Source organism: Eleutherodactylus coqui, chromosome 13, assembly GCF_035609145.1.
Source record: "Eleutherodactylus coqui strain aEleCoq1 chromosome 13, aEleCoq1.hap1, whole genome shotgun sequence".
NCBI lineage: Eukaryota > Metazoa > Chordata > Amphibia > Anura > Eleutherodactylidae > Eleutherodactylus > Eleutherodactylus coqui.
Genome location: NC_089849.1, coordinates 69071891 through 69092732, shown reverse-complemented (window position 1 = coordinate 69092732; position 20842 = coordinate 69071891). Strand labels below are relative to the sequence as shown.

General features: G+C 41.1%; 1 protein-coding gene and 1 long non-coding RNA gene across 2 annotated transcripts in view; both read left to right on the top strand.

Moving 5' to 3' along the window:
- Window positions 1-3736, top strand: part of LOC136587818 (uncharacterized) — an 18185-nt gene extending 14449 nt beyond the window's left edge. Inside the window, exons 2-3 of the long non-coding RNA XR_010787499.1 lie at window positions 2549-2642; window positions 3680-3736. This is a non-coding gene — a long non-coding RNA (uncharacterized lncRNA). The remainder of the gene's footprint in view (window positions 1-2548; window positions 2643-3679) is intronic.
- Window positions 3737-5374: 1638 nt separating this feature from the next.
- LOC136587390 (unconventional myosin-XVB-like) lies at window positions 5375-20611 on the top strand. Its single transcript, XM_066585964.1, has 10 exons — window positions 5375-5500; window positions 5589-5702; window positions 7719-7777; window positions 7883-8006; window positions 12862-12957; window positions 13449-13580; window positions 14097-14222; window positions 14309-14386; window positions 14627-14763; window positions 20503-20611. The coding sequence occupies exons 1-10, from the start codon at window positions 5375-5377 to the stop codon at window positions 20609-20611; spliced, it is 1101 nt and encodes a 366-aa protein (XP_066442061.1).
- Window positions 20612-20842: the final 231 nt, after the last annotated feature.

Sequence of the window (20842 nt, the reverse complement as noted above, 5' to 3'; positions counted from 1 at the left end):
TGTGTGCTGTACAAAAAAAACTGTTTTTAAATTGACACAATAGCCCAAAAAATGAAAATCCTATTTTTTTCCTTTTGCTTTGCTTAAATTTATTCAAAAACTGTGGGGTCAAAATATGCAGTACATCCCTAGATAAATTCGTTAAGGGGTCTAGTTTTCAAAATGGGGTCATTTGTGGGGGTTCTATATGGTTTTGGGCGCTCAAGAACTCTACAAATGGGCAATGGGGCCTAAAAGGACTTCAAGCAAAATCTATGTTCTGAAAGCCACCGATTACTCCTTTTATTTTGGGCCCCGTTGTGCATGCGGACATAAGATTAGGGCCACAATGGGTATATTTCTGAAAACAGCACAAACAGGGGTATCCATTTTGGGGTGTAAGTCTTCCTTCATATGTGTGCTGTACAAAAAAAGCTGTTTTTAAAATGACAGAATTGCCAAAAAAACAAAAATCCAAATTTTTTCCTTTTGCTTTGCTTGAATTTATTCAAAAACTGTGGGGTCAAAATGCGCAGTACACCCCTAGATAAATTCGTTAAGGAGTCTAGTTTTCAAAATGGGGTCATTTGTGGGGGTTCTCTATGGTTTTGGGCGCTCAAGAACTCTACAAGTGGGCAATGGGGCCTAAAAGGACTTCAAGCAAAATTTGTGTTCCGAAAGCCACCGGTCGCTCCTTTCATTTTGGGCTCCGTTGTGTATCCAGACATAAGATTAGGGCCACAATGGGTATGTCTCTGAACACGGGACAAACAGGGGTATCCATTTTTGGGTGCAAGTCTTCCTTCATATGTGTGCTGTACAAAAAAAGCTGTTTTTAAAATGACAGAATTGCCGAAAAAACGAAAATCACAATTTTTTCCTTTTGCTTGGTTTGAATTCATTCAAAAACTGTGGGGTCAAAATATGCAGTACACCCCTAGATAAATTCCTTAAGGGGTCTAGTTTTCAAAATGGGGTAATTTGTGGGGGTTTTCTATGGTTTTGGGCGCTCAAGAACTCTACATGTGTGCTATGGGGCCTAAAAGGACTTCAAGCAAAATTTCTGTTTTGAAAGACACTGACTACTCCTTTCATTTTGGGCCCCGTTGTGGACTCAGATATAACAATAGGGCCACAATGGGTATATTTCTGAACATGGCAGAAATAGGGGTATCCATTTTGGGGTGTAAATCCTGATTTTCATGTAAACTATAGGAAAAAAATATGTCTTTAAAATGACAGATTTGCAAAAATATGAAATTTTACTTTTTCTCCTCTAAATTGAATTAATTCCTGAAAAAAAACTGTGGGGTCAAAATACTCATGACACCCCTCAGTGAATACATTAAGGGGTGTAGTTTTTAAAATGAGGTCATTTGGGGGGGTATCTATTATTCTGACACTCATGAGCCTTTCCAATCTCGGCTTGGTATAGGAAAACAAAGTGTTCCTCAAAATGCTAAAAAGTAATGTTAAATTTGTACGTCTCCTAAATAGTTAAAAAAAAACGAAAGTTTTTCCAATGTGCGCCCAAAATAAAGTAAACGGGTGGAAATATACATCTTAGCAAAAATTTCTATATTATGTTTGCACATATTTAAGATATTGCAGTTGGAAATGTGAAAAAATGACGATTTTTTGAAAATTTTCCCAATTTTGGCGCTTTTAATAAATAAACACAATTTCTATCGGTCTATTTTTTCCGCCTAAATGAAGCACAACATGTGGCGAAAAAACAATGTCAGAATCGCTTGGATATGCAAAACCTTTCTGGTGTTTTTCCATGTTAAAGTGACACATGTCAGATTTGCAAAATTTGGCCTGGTCATTAAGGCGCAAACAGGCTTGGTCACTAAGGGGTTAAGACGACACGACACCGCTTCTGACCTAAGATTTTAATGGAACGTTATAATCAAAAATTCTAAATGTAATTTGTGTACCTAAGTACTTCAAATAAAATGGCAGTGAACAACATGAAGATTAGTATGTTAGGCTTTTTTCAAATCGCATTTTTTAATCCAGCGCCAGTTCCCATCTTTTAAGTCAAGAATAGCATGGAGATGGTAACCTGGACACACCATGGGGTTTAATATGTTAAATGAAGAACTCTTAAGCTCTGTTTTACGTGGTTTTCATCCTTGCCTGAATTTTTAGCTACATAGAAAATTTAGTAAAAGATGAGCAGAGATGGAAACCATGTGAAAAACAGACAAAAGAGGTCTCAATTTCACACATTAATGAGGTTTTTCAGGCAAATACTATTGATGATCTATCCTTAGGATAGGAACACAGAAAAGATAAATCCATAATAAAAAAAATCCTGCGCTCTTAGGAAGAGCATGTAGCAAAAAGGTGTATCCAGGGTAGCACCAATGGTCAAGGAACAAAAACTTACTTGGGAGGAGGGGGATATGATTAACACAGAAGCCTCCTCCTAATGATGGTACATAAAGTTGTATCAGTTGTCAGGTGTATTTTCATGTTATGTCTTATTGTGTTTTCCATGCTGTACTTTTTTGCCTTTTCAAACATTGATTTTTGTTTCCTTTACATTTCTCTCCGGCTCCAGTGGACATACAGGTTCTGGTAAGACAGAGGCTGTAAAACTGATCATACAATATCTAACAACACCCAACATGAGACATGGAGACAGACCTTTACAGGTATGATACCTTGTCTGTAAGGAGACAGAAAGGGAACAGTCAGATGACATTGCCCCGTGGTCTGTATTCTCCATATTGTGCAATATGTGTCTTCTGCACCATTTGGTGGATGGGGGGATCTTTATCTCAGTTTAGGGAAGGCCCTTTATTTCTAGTGAAGAGTAATGTCAATGCTAAAGCTTACAAAAAACAGATATGCTTCCAACTTTGTGGCAACAGTTTGGTGAGGACATTTTCCTGTTCCTGCATAACTGTGCCCCTGTGCACAAATCGAATTCCATAAAAGCATGGTTTGATGAGCTTGATGTGGATGAATTTGAACATCCTGCACAGATCCCCGACTTCAACCCTGTCAAACAACTTTGAGATGAAATGTGAGCTAACCTTCTCATCCAACATCAATTCTTAATACCCTTCTAGTTAAATGGGCACACTCCAAAATCTTTAGGAAAGTCCCCCAGTTAAAATTAGAGGCTATTATATATTTAAAAGAGGGCCCAACTATATAATAGCACCCGTTGTTTAGGAAAAGGATGACCAACAGGTTCATTAGGTGTGATAGTCAGTTGTCCATATACCATTGGCCAAATAATGTGCATCAGGTCAAAGAGATGAGAGTTCAAGGTTAAGCCTAGGACTACTTGGCTACTAATGGCGGTGACAGGGGTAGCATGACCAAAAAATGCTGTGCAACCCTGCGACCTTGTACCCACATTCTGATCAATGTTTGTGCAACCTCTGTCAAGGCCACAATTCACGGGACTTACAGTTGACTCACAAGCTCTAATTGTGATAATTGCAACAAAACCTTACGTATTATCAGAATATTCCACCAGATTCTACAAAATACAACATGTAATCGGTCCCATGTAATGAGATCAGCACATTTATTGACAGCGTGATGAATATTCCACCACTTACCCTCTGAAATGTTTGCTTGGGTATTAATAATGCGGTTGGGGAGTTGTCTCCAGTATTTTGAGTGGAATTCTATATTAATCCATGTGTTTTGACCAGATGAACAATTTATTTCCTAGATCTTTGACTTTCTCACTATCTTGAAAAGTTTTGGAAATGCCAAAACAGTGTTGAACAGTAATTCTACTCGCTGTGGTCAGATTCTTCAGATGTTCTTTGAAAGGTATTTTTCCTGGATTTAAATGACAAATTCAGTGGCTTTTTCTGTCTCGGCACTTGAAAAAAAAAATTTAATATAGATGGAAAGAGCAAGGTATATAACACCGTGTAAGGTAGAAGTGAATAGATCCCGAAGAGAACAAATAACCGCAGGCACTTAGCTGGCAGGAGTTCGCTGCCTTGCCAAGCGTCCCAGGCAGGAAAGTAACCAGCAGGAAAATATCTAGCGCCCATGTAGAGGCGGGCCTGGAATACTTCCATTATGGCTGATTGCCCAGATAGGGGAAACTCTTTGCCAATCAGTCCATACACCACAGTAGATGTTAAAGCAAGGAATAGAAGATGGGAACATTGAAGGGAACATCAAACACTGAGGAATTTCCAACGTCTGAGGAAACACTCAAGGGCTTTCTATCAGACTACACTTAAGGGGCCTTCTGCAGTGACAAGAAAGTGACACTTAAGGGTGCCTAGAGCCCAATGATAGGGAGCATGCGCCTGAGGCGTGATCGCATCGGCCAGTGCCAACGTCATGACATCCCTCTAGCTGCACTTCTTGATTGTAGTCATTGCGCTGCAACCATGGGCCTCTGAAATTGATTGGTTGCTATATAGAACTCCTGCACTTTATCTACCACAGTATGTGCGATTTCTTACCATGTTATAATGTCATATGGCCACTAAATGGCACTGTTGATATTCACTTTTAATGGTACAATTCATATAGGTCCAGTATAGTGCTATTATTTTAGATGCTGTATACAGCTATTAATATTTGTATATTACTTTTGATAGATTACACTCCTTTGCTTATGTTTTTAGGGGCGCATTAGTGGGGTGCTCTGTGACTCAGTATCTCCTAGAGAAGTTCCGTGTTGTGTTTCAGGTTGGTAAACTCACTTTCATTCACTTCTGTCCAAATGCAGAAGATGTATGTTACTACTTCTCATGGCAATTTTCGTATACCAGGCCATGGACGAGAGGGGGTTCCATGTTTTTTATGAACTGCTTGAGGGACTTTCAGAGAATGAAAAGCAGAGATTGTATTTACAGGAGCCAGAAACTTACTATTATCTTAATCAGGTGAGTAGCAATCACAATCTGAACATGCGTCAAGTTCCTAATCAAAGTACTAATGACCACTTGTCCGTGAGTGACTGAGTTAAATGCTCCGCCCCTGATCACATGATGATGACATCATCACAGGTCTTCATCCCAGCCATAATTTCACCTCAGCTGAATTACCAGTGGTCTGACTGTGACGTCATCACAGGTCCTTCAATATTTTGACCAACGCCAACCATCATCACAGGTCCTTAAGTGAGTTACATGTGATGATGTCATTTACTATACATTATATTATAAGTGACGCATTGTGCCACCAAAAACACTAGTACTATAAATAATACTAATAACTAGCCTATATATAACACTTAAATGTGCTAAAAATGATGGCAACCTCTAAGTCTAAAACATACGTAGATTGTGGAAGACAGCAGATTAATTGAATCTAGAATTGTAATAAAATAGTGAAATGTGTTAATTTAATGGCTTTTGAGGGTCGAGCATGTGATCTTCCAGGGAAAAATGACAAAATGGACTTCATGGCGCTTGAAAAATGCCTTCGCAAGATTGGCCTTTCTGACATTGAGTTGACTTCCATCTGGGCTGTCCTGAGTGCCATACTGCAGTTAGGCAACATCTGCTTCACTTCATTTCATGTAAGATGTTATGATCATCAACCTATTTACTCATATTCTTCTTTATTTCTTACATTCTAACTCAGTTCTGTTTTATGTGTGATTCTAGAGTGATACATATAGCGCCACGGCTGGTTTCAGGATTACAGAAATTAGGATTGTTGCCAATCTTCTCCAAATATCACCCGAGGGACTTCAGAAATTAATTACTGAGCGTGTCACTGTGAGTAATACATGTTATATAATGTTACTGACTGTTGCTGAAAATTATAGCACCCCCATTGAAATCCCATACTATACATTTGAACCCCATTAAAGGACAGCTTTTGATTTTGTTTAATTTTTTTTATGCAATTAAGGGTGATTTTTTTTTACAGCCTTAGAAAATATCACAGAACAAGGTAATAGCAACATAAGCTGTGATTGTAAGCCCTAATGTGGTGTGAAGTCCCAACAATGCTGAGAGGCTACTCAGTGACCATATCGGGGTTTACAGTTATGGCCCAAAACATTGGTGTTATCTTGTACTATGATGCTTTTTACACAGGACGACTGTCGGGTAAATGATGCCTGAAAGTCGTCCCCGCATGTACTCGCTCCCATGCTGTTGCACAGGAGCGAGTATCGTTCGTGGGGAGATTTCACTCCTCACTCTCCCCTGCCCCTCTCCATTCACTTAAGACAGCGGCTGTTCAGTACTGAATGGCTGCTGTTTACACTGATCGATTAATTCATCGTTTAGGCTGCATAAAATCCTGAACGATGATTGCTTAGTGTAAACAGCAGTCGTTCAGTACTGAACGGCCGCTGTGTTAAGTCAATGGAGAGGGGCGGGGGAGAGTGAGGAGTGAAATCTCTTCCAACCACCCTGCTGTGAGCCAACGATACTCACTTTGTGTAACAGCACGGGAGCGAGTACATGCGGGGGGAGTGTTGGCCATCGTTTGCCCAACAGTCGTCCTGTGTAAATGGGGCTTTAGGATAGATTTGTGCTTATCCCAGGCTTACATTCTATTATTGTTGATTTTCCAACCACCTCTGCTGGAAGTTTGTTCCATGCATCTACTACTCTTTCAGTGATATAATATTTCCTGATTTTGCTTCTCATTTTTCCTCCAACTAATCTCATATTGTGCCGCCATAGTGTTTAGCTTCCTATTAAATACGCTTCCCCCTGAACCTTATTTATACCTTCAACATATTTAAAGTTTTCGATCTCCCTTCTTCCCCTCTCCGTTCTTTCCTCCAGGCTATACAAATTTAAGTACTTTAAGTCTTTCCTGATAAGTTTTGTTCTTGAGACCTTTCACCATTTCCACAACTCATCTTTGGGCTTTTTCCACTATTATCAGTGTCTTTCTGTAGGTGAGGTCTCCAGAACTGAACACAGTATTCCAGATGCGGTCTCCCCATCCTACTTGCCTTCTTTGTTGTCTGACTGCACTGTGGACTCATTTTGAGGCTGTCAGAAATCAAAACCCCTAAATACTCTTCTGAAGTCCTGGATAACAGAGAAGAAAACATGGCGGAATTTCAGTTTTTTTCCACCCCCCAAAAAAAGATTAATAGTTAAACAATGCATTATTTGTAACCCAAAGTGGTACCATTAAAAAATATATATAAAAAACAAGTCCAATGAGTAAAGGCAGCACTCCAAAGAAAACAATACCTCAAATGGCTACATCGATGAAAAAAATATAAAATATTATGGCTCTTGGAAAGTAACAATGGAAAAATCGGAAAAAAAAATTCCTGGTTGTTAAGGTGTAAAATAGGCTGATCCCTAGAGGGTTAAATCATCAGTTTGCCTTAAACATTTGTAATTGTGGTCCATCTTTTTATCAGAACAGTGAACTTCAATGTTAAAATTCCTGTGCAGTTTCCTGATATTGGTTTTTTTCACTCAACATTGCTTAAAACCAGTTCCCCTGACAATAGAATTAGAGGCATATGGGAATTTTTTCCCCTCTGATTTTGGCTTTTGCCAAATACAAGCTAAGCATATAAGTCTACAGACATGTACAGTCCAATGAGTAAGGGCAGCACTCCAATAGGCAATGTAGGTTTTATAGTGCTGTTGAACGTTGCCCTCAAGACAATGGGGCCCTTGTGATCCATCCCTGTTCAAGAGGCTTTAAACCTAAGCTGCATTGCAATTTATAAATGTTTTTCCCATGATTCAACAATTGCTATCACTGTGGCATGAGCAATCGTGTTGATGAAATCTTTGTTTTCTCAGAGGACTTCTTATGACAGAGTAATTTCCCCTCTCTCGGTGGAAGCCTCCATAGATGTCCGGTAAGCTCAGCACTGACTCTCTGGGAGATTAATAGAAGAACTGTATAGAGCGAAGGACATCAATCAGACAGGAATGGTTGACAACTTTGCTTTATTTGTCAATAGGGATGCAATCTCCCAGACACTCTATGCTCTGCTATTCGATTGGCTTTTGGAGAAAGGAAACGATTGGCTCGGTGCACGGGAGACGGACAGCTCGTTGGGCATTATTGACGTTTGTGGCTTTGAAGTACAGTGTTTTTATTTATTTATTCCACCAATCCTGTCCAATCTTTCAGAACTTACCTGAAAAATACAAAGTAGCTAAGAAAGTATTATCATGATGAAGTATTAACATGACAGATTTGAAGGAACTATAGGTATCCAAAAAATGCCCCTGTCCAACCATCCTTTCTATCAGGGGTGGCAGGGAATGAGTCTTGGTACTGGAGACAAGGAGAAGGCACCAATAAGCCATTCTGCCTTGCCCAAGGTATTTAGATGCAGGGCTAGAGCATTACATTGAATCTTTGCCGTAGCTGAAGGAAAACCTAGATATTCTGCTTTCTACTGCTCAAGATCTACTTTAATTTTAGAAAATTATTCCACTGTACCGTAGATTAATAGGGCAATAGGCACACCAGAAATTTTGATCTGACTTAAAAATTGTGGTCAGAGAAATAACTGTAGGATTGTAAAGTTTAGCAACAATCTCAGCTATGCAAATGTCTTGCCAACATGAGTGTTATAACTTTTTTAACTACATGAGGCTGGATACTTGCAATGGAAAATGTATGAAAGTTTTCCTATAAGGCTAGGAGCAAACTAGCAATGGTTCTAAGTTGTGGCCTAGAACAGCCGTGTGCTGTCCGATTTATGCAGAGGCAGCACATTGACATGCATTGATTGGCATGTCCTATTTATTGTCGGTGAAACGGCTAGGTATAGGACATGCCATGAGTTTTTTTTCACGGGGATAATCGGTCTGTGTAAAAAACATCAATGTGCATGTCCTCATAGGCTATAATGGGGCCATGTGCTGCTCAAGGATGAGTATGTACAGCACACAGCCCAAAATATGCTGGTGTGCGAGGGGCCTAAGACACAACAGTTGTATAATCTTTACATTTTATGTGGAAGTTCTTAAAGGCTATGAACACATTCAAACTCATTTTTTTGCATTGGATGTGCTTTTCTCATTAAAGGGGTTGTCCCGAGGCAGCAAGTGGGTCTATACACTTCTGCATGGCCATAATAATGCACTTTGTAATGTACATTGTGCATTAATTATGAGCCATACAGAAGTTATAAAAAGTTTTATACTTACCTGCTCCGTTGCTGGCGTCCTCGTCTCCATGGTGCCGACTAATTTTCGCCCTCCGATGGCCAAATTAGCCGCGCTTGCGCAGTCCGGGTCTTCTCCTCTTCTCTATGGGGCTCCGTGTAGCTCCGTGTAGCTCCGCCCCGTCACGTGCCGATTCCAGCCAATCAGGAGGCTGGAATCGGCAATGGACCGCACAGAAGCCCTGCGGTCCATGAAGACAGAGGATCCCGGCGGCCATCTTCAGCAGGTGAGTATGAAGACGCCGGACCGCCGGGATTCAGGTAAGCGCTGTGCGGGTGGGTTTTTTAACCCCTGCATCGGGGTTGTCTCGCGCCGAACGGGGGGGGGGGTTTAAAAAAAAAAAAAAACCCGTTTCGGCGCGGGACATCTCCTTTAAAGGAGATCTGCGATTGAAGAGGTAATTTCTAAAACGGCGTATATCCATTTTTCGAATTGGGACAAAAGTGGTTATGTACTTTTTTGACGCCTACTTTCTTGTTAGCAACATATTATAGTCAAATTCACAAAAATACCTACAATATATGCACTGCAAAGATCACATCCTGCTCTGTGGACAATGGCATTTGTTAAATTTAAGTCACTTTGGAAATCACCTCTGTATTAAAACATAATATAATAAATCACAGTTGCATCTCACAACCAGCAGCACACGCTCTGCTGCACAATCAATCCAAAAATAATAGGTCAGCATGCAAAACTTCCATTAAAAAAACTTTTCTATATTTTATTCATTACAGTTAAAAAGATGTTACAGTACAAAAGGAATGAGTCTCCAATGTGCAGCAGACAGGCAGAAGGAAGTCATACACCGTATTAAGTTCATAAAATCTATATACATATAAAGACGAAAGCCCTCACTGACTCACTCACTGACTGGCTCGCCACTAATTCTCCAACTTTCCGATGTCGTAGAAACATGAAATTTGGCATAGGCATAGATTATGTCCAAAATAGGAAACGTAAATGGGTCCCAACTTGATTATTTAATTCTAGCACAAAAGAACTAGCGTCCAAATTTAACGTATGGAATCTAATTCTCTAACTTCCTGATGTCATAGAAATTTGAAATTTGGCACGATCATTAATTATGTCATAAATAGGAAAAGCTAATGAGTCCCAACTCGATTATTCAATACTAAGCGCAAAAGAATTAGCATCCAAATTTTACGTACTCAATCTAATTCTCTCACTTCCTGATGTCATAGAAATGTGAAATTTTGCACGAGCATTGATTATGTCATAAATAGGAAAAGTTAATAGGTCCCTACTCGATTATTCAATTCTAGCGCAAAAGAATTAGCGTCCAAATATTACGTACGTAATCTAATTCTCTCACTTCCTGATGTCATTTTATATAAAGGAAACGTCGTATGGTTACCTCCACGTGGTGTTTCCTGGGTAATGCAAAGAACCATGCAAAAAGGTGAACATATTTTTTTCCTCGGTATCTTTAAAGTAACCACGACTTCATAAGATTTTCCGTGTAAACACCAGTACCAAATTAACTCGGGCGAAGCCGGGTATATCAGCTAGTTAAGTATATGCTCAAAAAATGCATGTATGCAAAATCATATATCAACAAACATTTGACCGTATAAAATGACACATCAAGCATACAAAGCATTGAATCTATGCATATGAGCAGCAGTGTATAATGTATAAAGCCGACCTTACCACCTGTGTCATTTTAAAAAATCAAATGTTTGTTGATATATGATTTTGCATACATGCATTTTTTGAACATATACTTAATTCTATGAACTTGATATGGTGTTTGCTTTTCTTCCGCCTGTCTGCTGCACATTGGAGACTCATCTCTATTGTACTGTAACATCTTTTTAATTGTAATGAATAAAATATAGAAACTTTTTTATAGAAGCTTTGCTCTGTATTAAAATGTTACCTCTGTTTGGCTTCTGCAGCATGCATGTAGTACAGTACTATACAAGTTACTCGAAGCCGCTCTGTCCTTGTTCCGCCAGACAAATGTTTTGCCTCTCTCATTTCTCCTGAAAGCTAATATAGATCCAATCCTATTACGGTATGTTTATGTTACTTTTTTAAGATTAGGTCTTAGCTTAGCTTTCAGGTAAGGTGACAGTGGGGCTGCGGACAGAACTGTCTTAGAGCTATCTGATGGAATGAGGACAGAACAGGATTGAGCAGCTTGCATAGTATTGTTTTACATGCAGGTTGTACAAGAAAAATAGAGAAAATTTTGTAGTAAAAAAAACTATTGGAAATCTCTTTTATTTACAAAAGCACACACAATGCAATAAAAAAAGTTTACAAATATCCAAAAATATCCATATAAAATCTTATGGTTGAGCCTGAAATTCTTTAGGCCTCATGTCCACGGGCAAAATAGGATTTTAAATCCGCAGCGGATCACCCGCATGCGGATCCGCACCCCATAGGGATGCATTGACCACCTGCGGGTAGATAAATACCCGCGGATGGTCAATAAAAGGGAATTTTTAAAAAATGGAGCATGAAAAAAAAGTGACATGCTCCATTTTTGTGCGGGTCTCCCGCAGGCTTCTATTGAAGCCTATGGAAGCCGTCCGGAGACCTAAAATAAGAATAACTTACCCGCAGCGGACTGGGCAGGTCTTCTCTTCTTCACGGCCGGATCTTCTTGCTTCGGCCCGGCGGATGTGCCCGGCTCATGCGTGCGGCACGCTGCCGGCGTGCCGAGTACATCCACCGGCCAAAGAAAGAAGATCCGGCCGTGAAGAAGAGAAGACCTGCACCGTCCGCTGCGGGTAAGTTATTCTTATTTATTCTTCTTTTCAGCGCTCATGTCCGCGGGGCAGGAGGGACCCGCTACGGATCCTCCATGGAGAATCCGTAGTGGGCCTGATTTTCCCCGTGGACATGAGGCCTTAAAGGGAAAATTCTGTACATTTTTCCATTGCAAGTATTTGTTATGGATTTAATAAATGGTACTTTTACTAGGGCTGTCTGCTGAAAAAGTGCTTAAATGAGCTAAAAAGTTGACTAATAGTTGTCCCTTGTAAATGTGAGACCTGACAGGTTTCTGAGTAAGAAATTGCCTATTTGCCGCTAGTAGCTCACTGAAGTTAAGCAACTTCTCGCTCAGTGAATGGAGACAGGTGGCCAAAAAAGATCTCCAGCGCTCTCCACCTCCATTCACTGAAGGACTATCACTCCTGTATGAAAGCATAGTGCTGACAGTCATTGGGATGACTATTGGGCGCTTTAGGCACCCAGCAGTTGTCACATCTAAGGGTGACTACCCACTAGCGTTTTTTTTTCTGCTGCAAATTTGCTCCTATTTTTTCTTCCAGTTGTCAATGGGACTTTCTAATGTTAAAAACGCAAAGTTGCGTCGCGTTGCGTTTTTAACATTAGGAAGTCCCATTGACAATTGGAAGAAAAAATAGGAGCAAATTCGCAGCAGAAAAAAAAACACTAGTGGGTAGTCACCCTTAAAGTAACTTAAGTTTCCCTAATGAATCATTTTGCAGCATTGTTGTGGGATGAGCAGCATCTCTGTTGACTACGAGGTCTATCTGCTTTCCGCCCAGCTGCCCAGCTTTTGCATGGAAGAAAAAGCACTATATGCATGCAGCACTTTTCCGTCTGGTGTTTTGAGCCGGATCTGTGACAGAACCTCATTGTCAATAGCTATCCGTCCTCCTGTTTGCCATAACTATTCTGGCCAGTTCAAATTTTCTCCCCAGTCTCCACAAATGTGAAGCTTCTATCTACCTATTAACTTTGCCTTGTATTGTAGAATCTTGGAGTTAACAGCCTGGAGCAACTATGTAGGAACTTTGCTAATGAGCAAATTCTGCGCCACACCATAGAAAGTCTTATTTCTCAGGAACAGGTAAATCAACCAAAGTACTGTACCCTGTGTACTACTGAAAGTATCTGCAGCATTCTCCTTAAAGGGGCTTGCAGATGTGAACTACTGATGGCCAATAGTAGATCGGCACAGGCCCACTGCCCAGGATCCTAGCCTATCCGCTGTTCTCTGGGCTGGTGCGCTCATGCACTAAACTGTCTTCTGACAGGAAGCACACAGCTCTGTTCCCATTGCAGTGGCCAGACTTGGTATCGCATGCAGAGTTTCTATTCACTTCAGTGCGAACTTTGCTTGGAATACTAAACTGGGCCTTTTCAGTAAGAACTGAGCTGTCTGTGGAAATCAGCTCAGTGCATGAGCACACCAAGCCAGAGAACCGCTGATCGATGGGGATCTCCGCCAGCAGACCTCTGCTGATTTACTATTGATAACCTAACCCGAAGATGAGCCATTGGTAGTTCACAACTGGACAACACCTTTAATGCAATTCTTATTTCTATATAACATCTAAGGTTGAATATGCCAGAGAGGGTCTGTGCTGGGTCCCATTTTCTGCTGAGGGCAGCGAATCCTGCTTGAAACTGCTTACAGATCGACCCCATGGCATTCTTCACATTCTAGAGGAACAGTGCAAGTTAGCCCAGGTACGGTATATGCACCATATAACACTTCTGTATAACTTGGATACTGTAATATTGTAGTGTGCAGGGGCCTTATCTCTGGTTAGGTTCCAACGCAGCAGGGAACAGTGTGAACCACGGTGAGTTCGAATCCACATGATGTATGTTCTTCATAGTCTTGAATAGGTTTTCCTTAAATGCTCCAAAAAACATGCTGCTAGGTCAACTGGCTTCCTTTAACCCTTTGCAATCCAATTTTGGATTCAGGGTTTCCTAAAAGGCTTTCTCACTTTTCTTGTATACAACAGTGCCATCTGCTGGCTAAAGCCAGTGTGCATGCGCCAGAGAGGCTCCGACAGCAGAGTGGCTGGCATTAGATGGTAAGAATACCCTGTTGGATGTCTTCTGACATTGGAGCTGTACAAGCTTCAATCAGAATGTAGGAAGACGTCAGACAGTGGATTGGAAAGGGTTAAACTTGATCATAGTGTATAAATAATGGGTTATAAAGAAGTAATAAATGAACTCTTCTTTACCTAGGCTACAGACCACACTTTCTTACAGAAGTGTCACTATCATCATGGTGACAGCAGCTGCTACATCAAACCCAAACTACCTCTACCTGTATTCACACTGCAGCATTATTGTGGACCTGTCACATACCAGGTGAGATGTTCTGTTCAATGGCACTTGTAGTGTGACTAAATGTTGTATCCGATGGATGTGTCACACTGGATTCTCATATGCTCCAGGTTCATAACTTCTTAAGCAAGAACAGAGACAGACTTCCAACTATTGCCAGAGAGGTCTTGGCCCAGAGTCGTTTGAAAGTAACCAAATCTATCACTTTATCCAGCAGTTTGCACTTCACTGTATGCGTACATGCCATTTTTTACATCTCTCATGTTTCCACTTCCCTTTTATTTCGCTGTATCGAGTTCCTGCAAACTATCTTTTATTTGCTTCCTTTAAACAAAACATTTCTCACTTCTACTCGTTCTTCTGCATTAGGTGTCACCATTCATCGTACTCTTGGATGTGACTGTGTATTATATTTTCTTTCTGCCCAGCTACTCTCTGATCTTGTCAAGAGGGAGAGCGATGTTCTGCCGCCTCAAGTGGGAAAGTCGCAAAACAAATGTCTAGAGTCAACTTTAATGGGGAGGTTCCAGCTGACCCTTCAGGAATTGACTTGTTGCCTGAAAAGGTATGATATCCTTTTAATGACATTATTGTTTTTTATGGTACCAAACACAAGTGATAGCTGGATGTTCCTGCTGTGATCATGTATGCTTGTAGAAATCCACATTCATTTATTTAAAATTATTCTATTCCAGCATTAGTATGTTTTTTAAAGGGAAAGCTGTGTCATCAGAAAAATGACCTGTTCTCTAATTCAAGTTTCTACGTTAAACTTATTTTTTTTTAATTTTGCAGATTTTTTATTTTTTGCAAACATCTGTTTATTTAACCATTTTATAAATGTTACAAAAAAGGGCAGAGAAAATTCTTCACCATACAGTAAATCAAGGATTCAAATCGGTCCAACAAAGTTGAAAAAAATAGGGCTGGACATATATTCCCGCTTTTTTTTTTTTTTTTCAATCTCGCGAGCACTAGCGCGGAGTTTGAATAGTCCACAAAAAAAAAAATTAATGTGGTAATACGCTCAGTAGCAGCGAGCGTATGCTGTGTTTGCACCCATCGGTTTAGGCCCATATCACAAAAAACCCTGACACATTCAGACCACTGAACATACCTACTCAGATATTGTCAGACCCAAAAAGGAGGACCTAGAATGGGTTAACTGCAGCTCAGGCAAGAAGACAGCCTCCATAGTCATGTACAGGTGGAAACTATTTCAAATCTATCTGATTTTAGTTAGGAAAAAAATATATATAGTACATTCCCTTTAAAGGTGTCGTATTTTTAATCCTTTGCAATCCAATTTAGGATTCAGGGTTTCCTAGGGGGCTTTCCCTTTCTGCCATTATACAATAGCACCATCTGCTGGCTAGAACCAGTACTGTGGTGTGGGACATGCTGGAGAGGCCCCCGACAACACAGCGGCCAGTAATATACAGTAAGAATACCCTGCGGGATGTCTTCCAACATCGGAGCTGTACAGCCTTAAATCAAAATGTCTTTAGACGTCAGACAGTGGATTGGAAAGGGTTAATAGTAAGTGAACAACTTTTGAATATAGTGCATTAGATGACGAAAATCAAATCGGAGGTTTCCTAGCTGTTGTCAAACTCCAAGTCTCAGCATAACAGTCTAGATCAAATGCAGTCAGAGTTTAGAAAAGTCACAATAACCTGCCAAATGGCATATCAGGTAGGTTGCACCCTTCCAGGAATGTTTACAAATCCTTCTTTATAGGCACCTTAGCAAACAAGGGAAAGGTAGAGCAGCCCGGAAGCATGGTCTGCCACCGAGGCTCGGCTGACATATGTTCGTGATCTGCTGAGATCATAAAGCCATCCGGATGGAAATACATTATGGCTGCCTTGCACTCAATGTCTCCGCTGGCGCTCCGTAAACTGCAATGGGAAAGCACTGGACTGGTCATCTACCCGAATCAAAAAGCCCCTGTAGACTTCTGTGGGGCTCTTTGGTGGGCACAAAATAGAGCATGTAAGAAAAGCGCATGCAAAAAAAGGAATGTGAATGAATCATTGAAATCAATGGGTCTTATTCCCTGAGTTTTATGCACGTCATTCCTGCGTGCGCAAAAATACGTGGAACTGCACCTATGTGAAAGAGCTCTAATGGGCTATGTAAAAAATTGCTCATGTATGTGACTCTATTCAAAAGAATGGGGTTCATATTCATGCAAAATGTGTGCATCTCGCACAGTTTTCTCAGCCTGATGAAAGAGACCAGAAAAGATAGTACTTGTCCTATCTTTTGAGGGAATACGCCGGCCGTTCCCATAGATTCCTATGGGAGCCATCAGAAATGGAAATGGAAGGGGAAGGGAGATAAGCAGCAGCTCGTGTTGCTTAAGTCCCTCTCCTTCCCCTTGCTGGCAGCTCCCATAGGCTGGGGGTGGAGAGGGGGAGGGAGTTTAGCAGAGCTGAACTCTCTCCCCCAGCCGATAGTATTCTGGGCTGCGGTGTATACGCCTATACGCCGCAGCCCAGCCGTTGCAGCCATTGCTTGGTCGCAGCTGCCTCTCGCTCATGCGATTTTTCTCCCGCCATGCGGGCGGCCGAAGATCGTAGCGCCCATGTGAAAGACCCCTATTTATGTATTTCTTTCCTCACACAAACTGCATAAGGGTTCTGTTCTCCGCTTTTTAGCATGCTACAAGCTTATGTACTACAACTCCATTAATGTATAATTGTCTTCTCCCCAGGAGTCACACTTTATTTGTTCGCTGCATCTCTCCCAACTCAAAAAAGGTAATTACAGTACTTATCTTGTCATTAATTAATCACCAGATCATTAACTCCATTGTCTTGCATTGAAAACACTGAAACATTGCCAAAGTGACTAGTGTGATTCCAAAAATGTTTTTTTGGGAAGTTTTACTAATTTTGCAAACCACTGAAAATACTTCTACTGACTGAACAAATTAGAGACCCAGAAACATGGATTATTTTTACTCGTTAGTACAAATTAAATAAACAAAGTAAGGTTAGAGCTGATAGTGCTTTAAGTGACTTGTGACACCTTTGTTCCTGCTTTACAGCTGTTCTGTATAATAATTAATGAAATGTAATATAACTCTGCGGATTGATACCAGGAGCTCATATCTAGGCAGGGAAGGGAATATCGGAAAAGCACATTTTTTAGAATAACAATGTTTAATATTTTGGGCTTGAATATAAAAGTTATGGATCCCCTCTGTGAAAATGCAATCCATACTAAACCTTAACCCCTTAGTGACGGCCCCATTGCCTTTTTACATCTTCGCTAAGTGGGCTTTAATCCTCAGGGTCGTAAAAACAGGCTCGCTCTGAGAATCAAAGCGACGTGGGCTGAGGACGTAACAGCTCCATGCTGATGGCTGATGGAGGTAGACGACAACCTGGAGCTGTCATGGGGGGCCGGGAAAGCCAACCCCCGGTCATATGATCTGTACTATCCAGTGGATAGCGCCGATTGCATGGAAGTAAGCAAAAAGTGAAAAAAGTACGGATCGGATCCATGAGGGCAGCTGAAACTACTGATACACATCCTCTGCGATATCCCGCGACGATCTGGTCTGAAAAGTACCTTCGGCCATCTTCTGCGCATGAGCAAAGATGGCGACGCATGCGCAGAAGACCAGATCAGTGTGAGAGATTTGATATCTCCTGCCTCTCAGCCACTGAAAATAGCTGGGAGGCAGGAGATGTCCCCAGGGATAACGGTGATCACAGAAAAGTTGAAAAAGTTAAATAAAGTTAAAGTTTCAGCTCCCCTCATGGATCAGATCCATGAGGGGAGGTGAAAATACTCACCCCCATCCTCCACGATGTCCCGCGATGTTCTGGTCTGCCAGGACCTGATGTTGTTTTCTGCACATGTGAGCCAGAAGTTATACGTCTGGTGCGTGCACAGAATGGCTTGCGCTCTGGGACATTTAAAATCCCTCTGCTCCCGGCTGGCATGTGTAGCCGGGAGAAGAGAGATATCACTGGGGGCCGCGGTATGCAGTTCCCGGTCACATGATCACTGTTATCCAATGGATAACAGTGATCATGTAAAGTTAAAAAAAAGTTGGAAAAAGAAAGTTTAAGTTTCATCTTATATCCATGAGAGGAGATGAAATTACATACCTAAAGCCCCCGGATTTAACCCTGGCTTCTGCACACACGCCATTGCTAAAATGGCGGATGCATGGGCAAAAGCTGCAGATTGCCAGGGTAATTTAAAATCTCCCTGCTCCTGGCTACCAAAGAGTCTAGAGATTTCACAGGGGAGCCACTGAACGCAGTCTCTGGTCACATGCTTATTATCATCCAATGGATAATGCAATCATGTAAAAGTTAAAAACCAGTTGAAGTTTAATGCTCCTATTCGGTTTGGCCCTGTTGTGCATACGGACATAAGATTAGGGCACAATGGTTATGTTTCTGAGCACAGGACTAGCTGTGGTATCCATTTCGGGGTGCAAATCCTCTTTTATGTGCATTATAGAAAAAAAATGTATTTAAAATGACATATTTGCAAAAATATAAAATTTTATTTTTTCTCCTCTAAATTGCATTAAGTTATAAAAAAAACCTGTGGGGTCAAATATTCACCCCTCTCAGTGACTACATTAAGGGGTGTAGGTTTTAAAACTGGCAAATTTGTGGCAGTATCTATCATTCTGACACCTATGAGCCTTTGCAATCTTGGCTTGGTGCAGAAAAACAAAATGTTTCTCAAAATGTTGATAAGTAATGTTAAATTTGTACGTAACGTTTCCTAAATGGTTAAAAAAAAAGAACATTTTTCAACTGGGCATCCAGAATAAAGTAAACAGATGGAAATATATATCTTATCAAAAATTTGTACAGTATGTTTGCACATATTTGAGATATTGAAAATGTGAAAAAATAACCTTTTTTTTTTCAAAATGTTCCCAATTTTGGCACTTTTAACAAATGTACACAAATTCTATTGCTCTATTTTTACTACCTAAATGAAGTACAATATGTGGTGAAAAAACAATGTCAGAATCACTTGGATATGCAAAACCTTTACGGAGTTATTCTATGTTAAAGTGACACGTCAGATTTCCAAACTTTGGCTCCGTCACTAAGGTGCAAACTGGCTTCGTCACCAAAGGGTTAAGGGTGGTTTCACATCTGCACTCTGAGTCCCGCTTTCCTGCTTCTTTCAGGGAGCAGGAAAGGGCAATCCTCGCAGCTAAACAGCTCTGTCTCTGGATGGAACTGAACAGCACCGGATGTACCCATTGACTGTAATGGGCTCCGTCCGCCTTCCACCAAGCTGCCTGATTTTGGACAGAGGAGGAGGTTCCTGCCTCCGACCGCGGGTCTTAGCGCAAACCTTCATTGTGATGGGTGATGAGGCGTGCTAAACGCGGAAAAATAGAGTAAACAGTACTCAAAATTTGCAGCACTTTCCAGCGCCGTATTCGAGCACATGCCTGCAAGGCTCCATTGAAATCAATGGAAGTGTTATACCACGATTACCGCGGTGTTCAAAACAGCCTAGTAATCACGATAAAAAATGGATGTGTGAGAAGGGCCTAAGAAAAAAAAAGTCTTCTTTATGTGTCTCAGGAGTCATCCATTCATTTTCCTGATTTTGAGAAAGGTGACAGAGCTTAAGCCTCTTTGGTTGTGGCTTGGGAGGCAGCTTTCTGAATCTGAACCCAGTTGAACAATGGAAAGAACCAGAAGGAAATTGAACCTCTTTTATAGATTTTTGCAACATTCTTTTTAAGTGACTTGCAAATTTGCAACTATTTATTTTAATGCATGCTACAGTAGCCGCTGCTTCACCTACTAGCTGAAGGGCTACATGTAGCACATTATCACCGTAGCTTCATTTATATTGCAGCCATAACTAATATGTTTCAAAAGCATATCAAAATAGTCGTGGCTTGTCGGTCGCAACAGCGTCGTAGCATGGTGGCCTAAATGCAGGCCAAGACCTGTCGCCTTGTTATGCAGAACAAGGGTTAATGCACCATGTGCAGAGACTGCTGGTTGCTGTCTCTCTATGCTGCATGGATGCATCCTGAGGATTAGTCATTCCTGGGAGAAGGTTGGGGGTCTGGTTCTCTAGTTGCTCTGCCAATCATCAGGTGGAGAGCCTTATATTCTCACTCCTCCTTTTATTCACCACTGCTTATTCAGTTCCACAGAGGAGTAGTAGAGAGGGGTGTTGCTCTGTGCTTGATGTATTGCTACTTCCAGATAAGTGTTGTGGTTTCCTTTTCAGTTGTATTTCTGTTTTCATTTTTGTATTGCTTTGCTGTGTCTGTTCATCTCTCCAGGGGCTCCTATGGGGACAATCAGGACCCAGGAAGACTATTGCGGGGCCGCCTTTATCGAGGCGATGACTCTGCTTGTAGGCAAGAATCCTTCACCTCCCTGCTAGGTTAGGGCCAGGCTTTATTTCTCCCTGGAGTGGTGCTACTGATCAGCATAGCGTGGTGTTCTACTATTTCCAGCAGTGTGTACGTTATTCTATGCCGTGCTGACCATGGTACTCTTGTGCTGCAAGGGCTGTACATACTGGCTAACATATTCCTGGTGTGGTGGGCACTGTACATAGTGTTACCAACTGCAGTAAGTGTAAACATCACTCTGCATCCATGCTGAGTGTGGTGCTCG

Bases quoted from the DNA above. Each gene is read 5' to 3' on its own strand.
- LOC136587390 (XM_066585964.1), top strand. From the start codon at position 5,375: ATGGACTTCATGGCGCTTGAAAAATGCCTTCGCAAGATTGGCCTTTCT. The intron at 13,581-14,096 runs GTACGGTATATG...TTCTTTACCTAG, and splicing joins AACAGTGCAAGTTAGCCCAG to GCTACAGACCACACTTTCTT. The intron at 14,223-14,308 runs GTGAGATGTTCT...CATATGCTCCAG, and splicing joins GTGGACCTGTCACATACCAG to GTTCATAACTTCTTAAGCAA.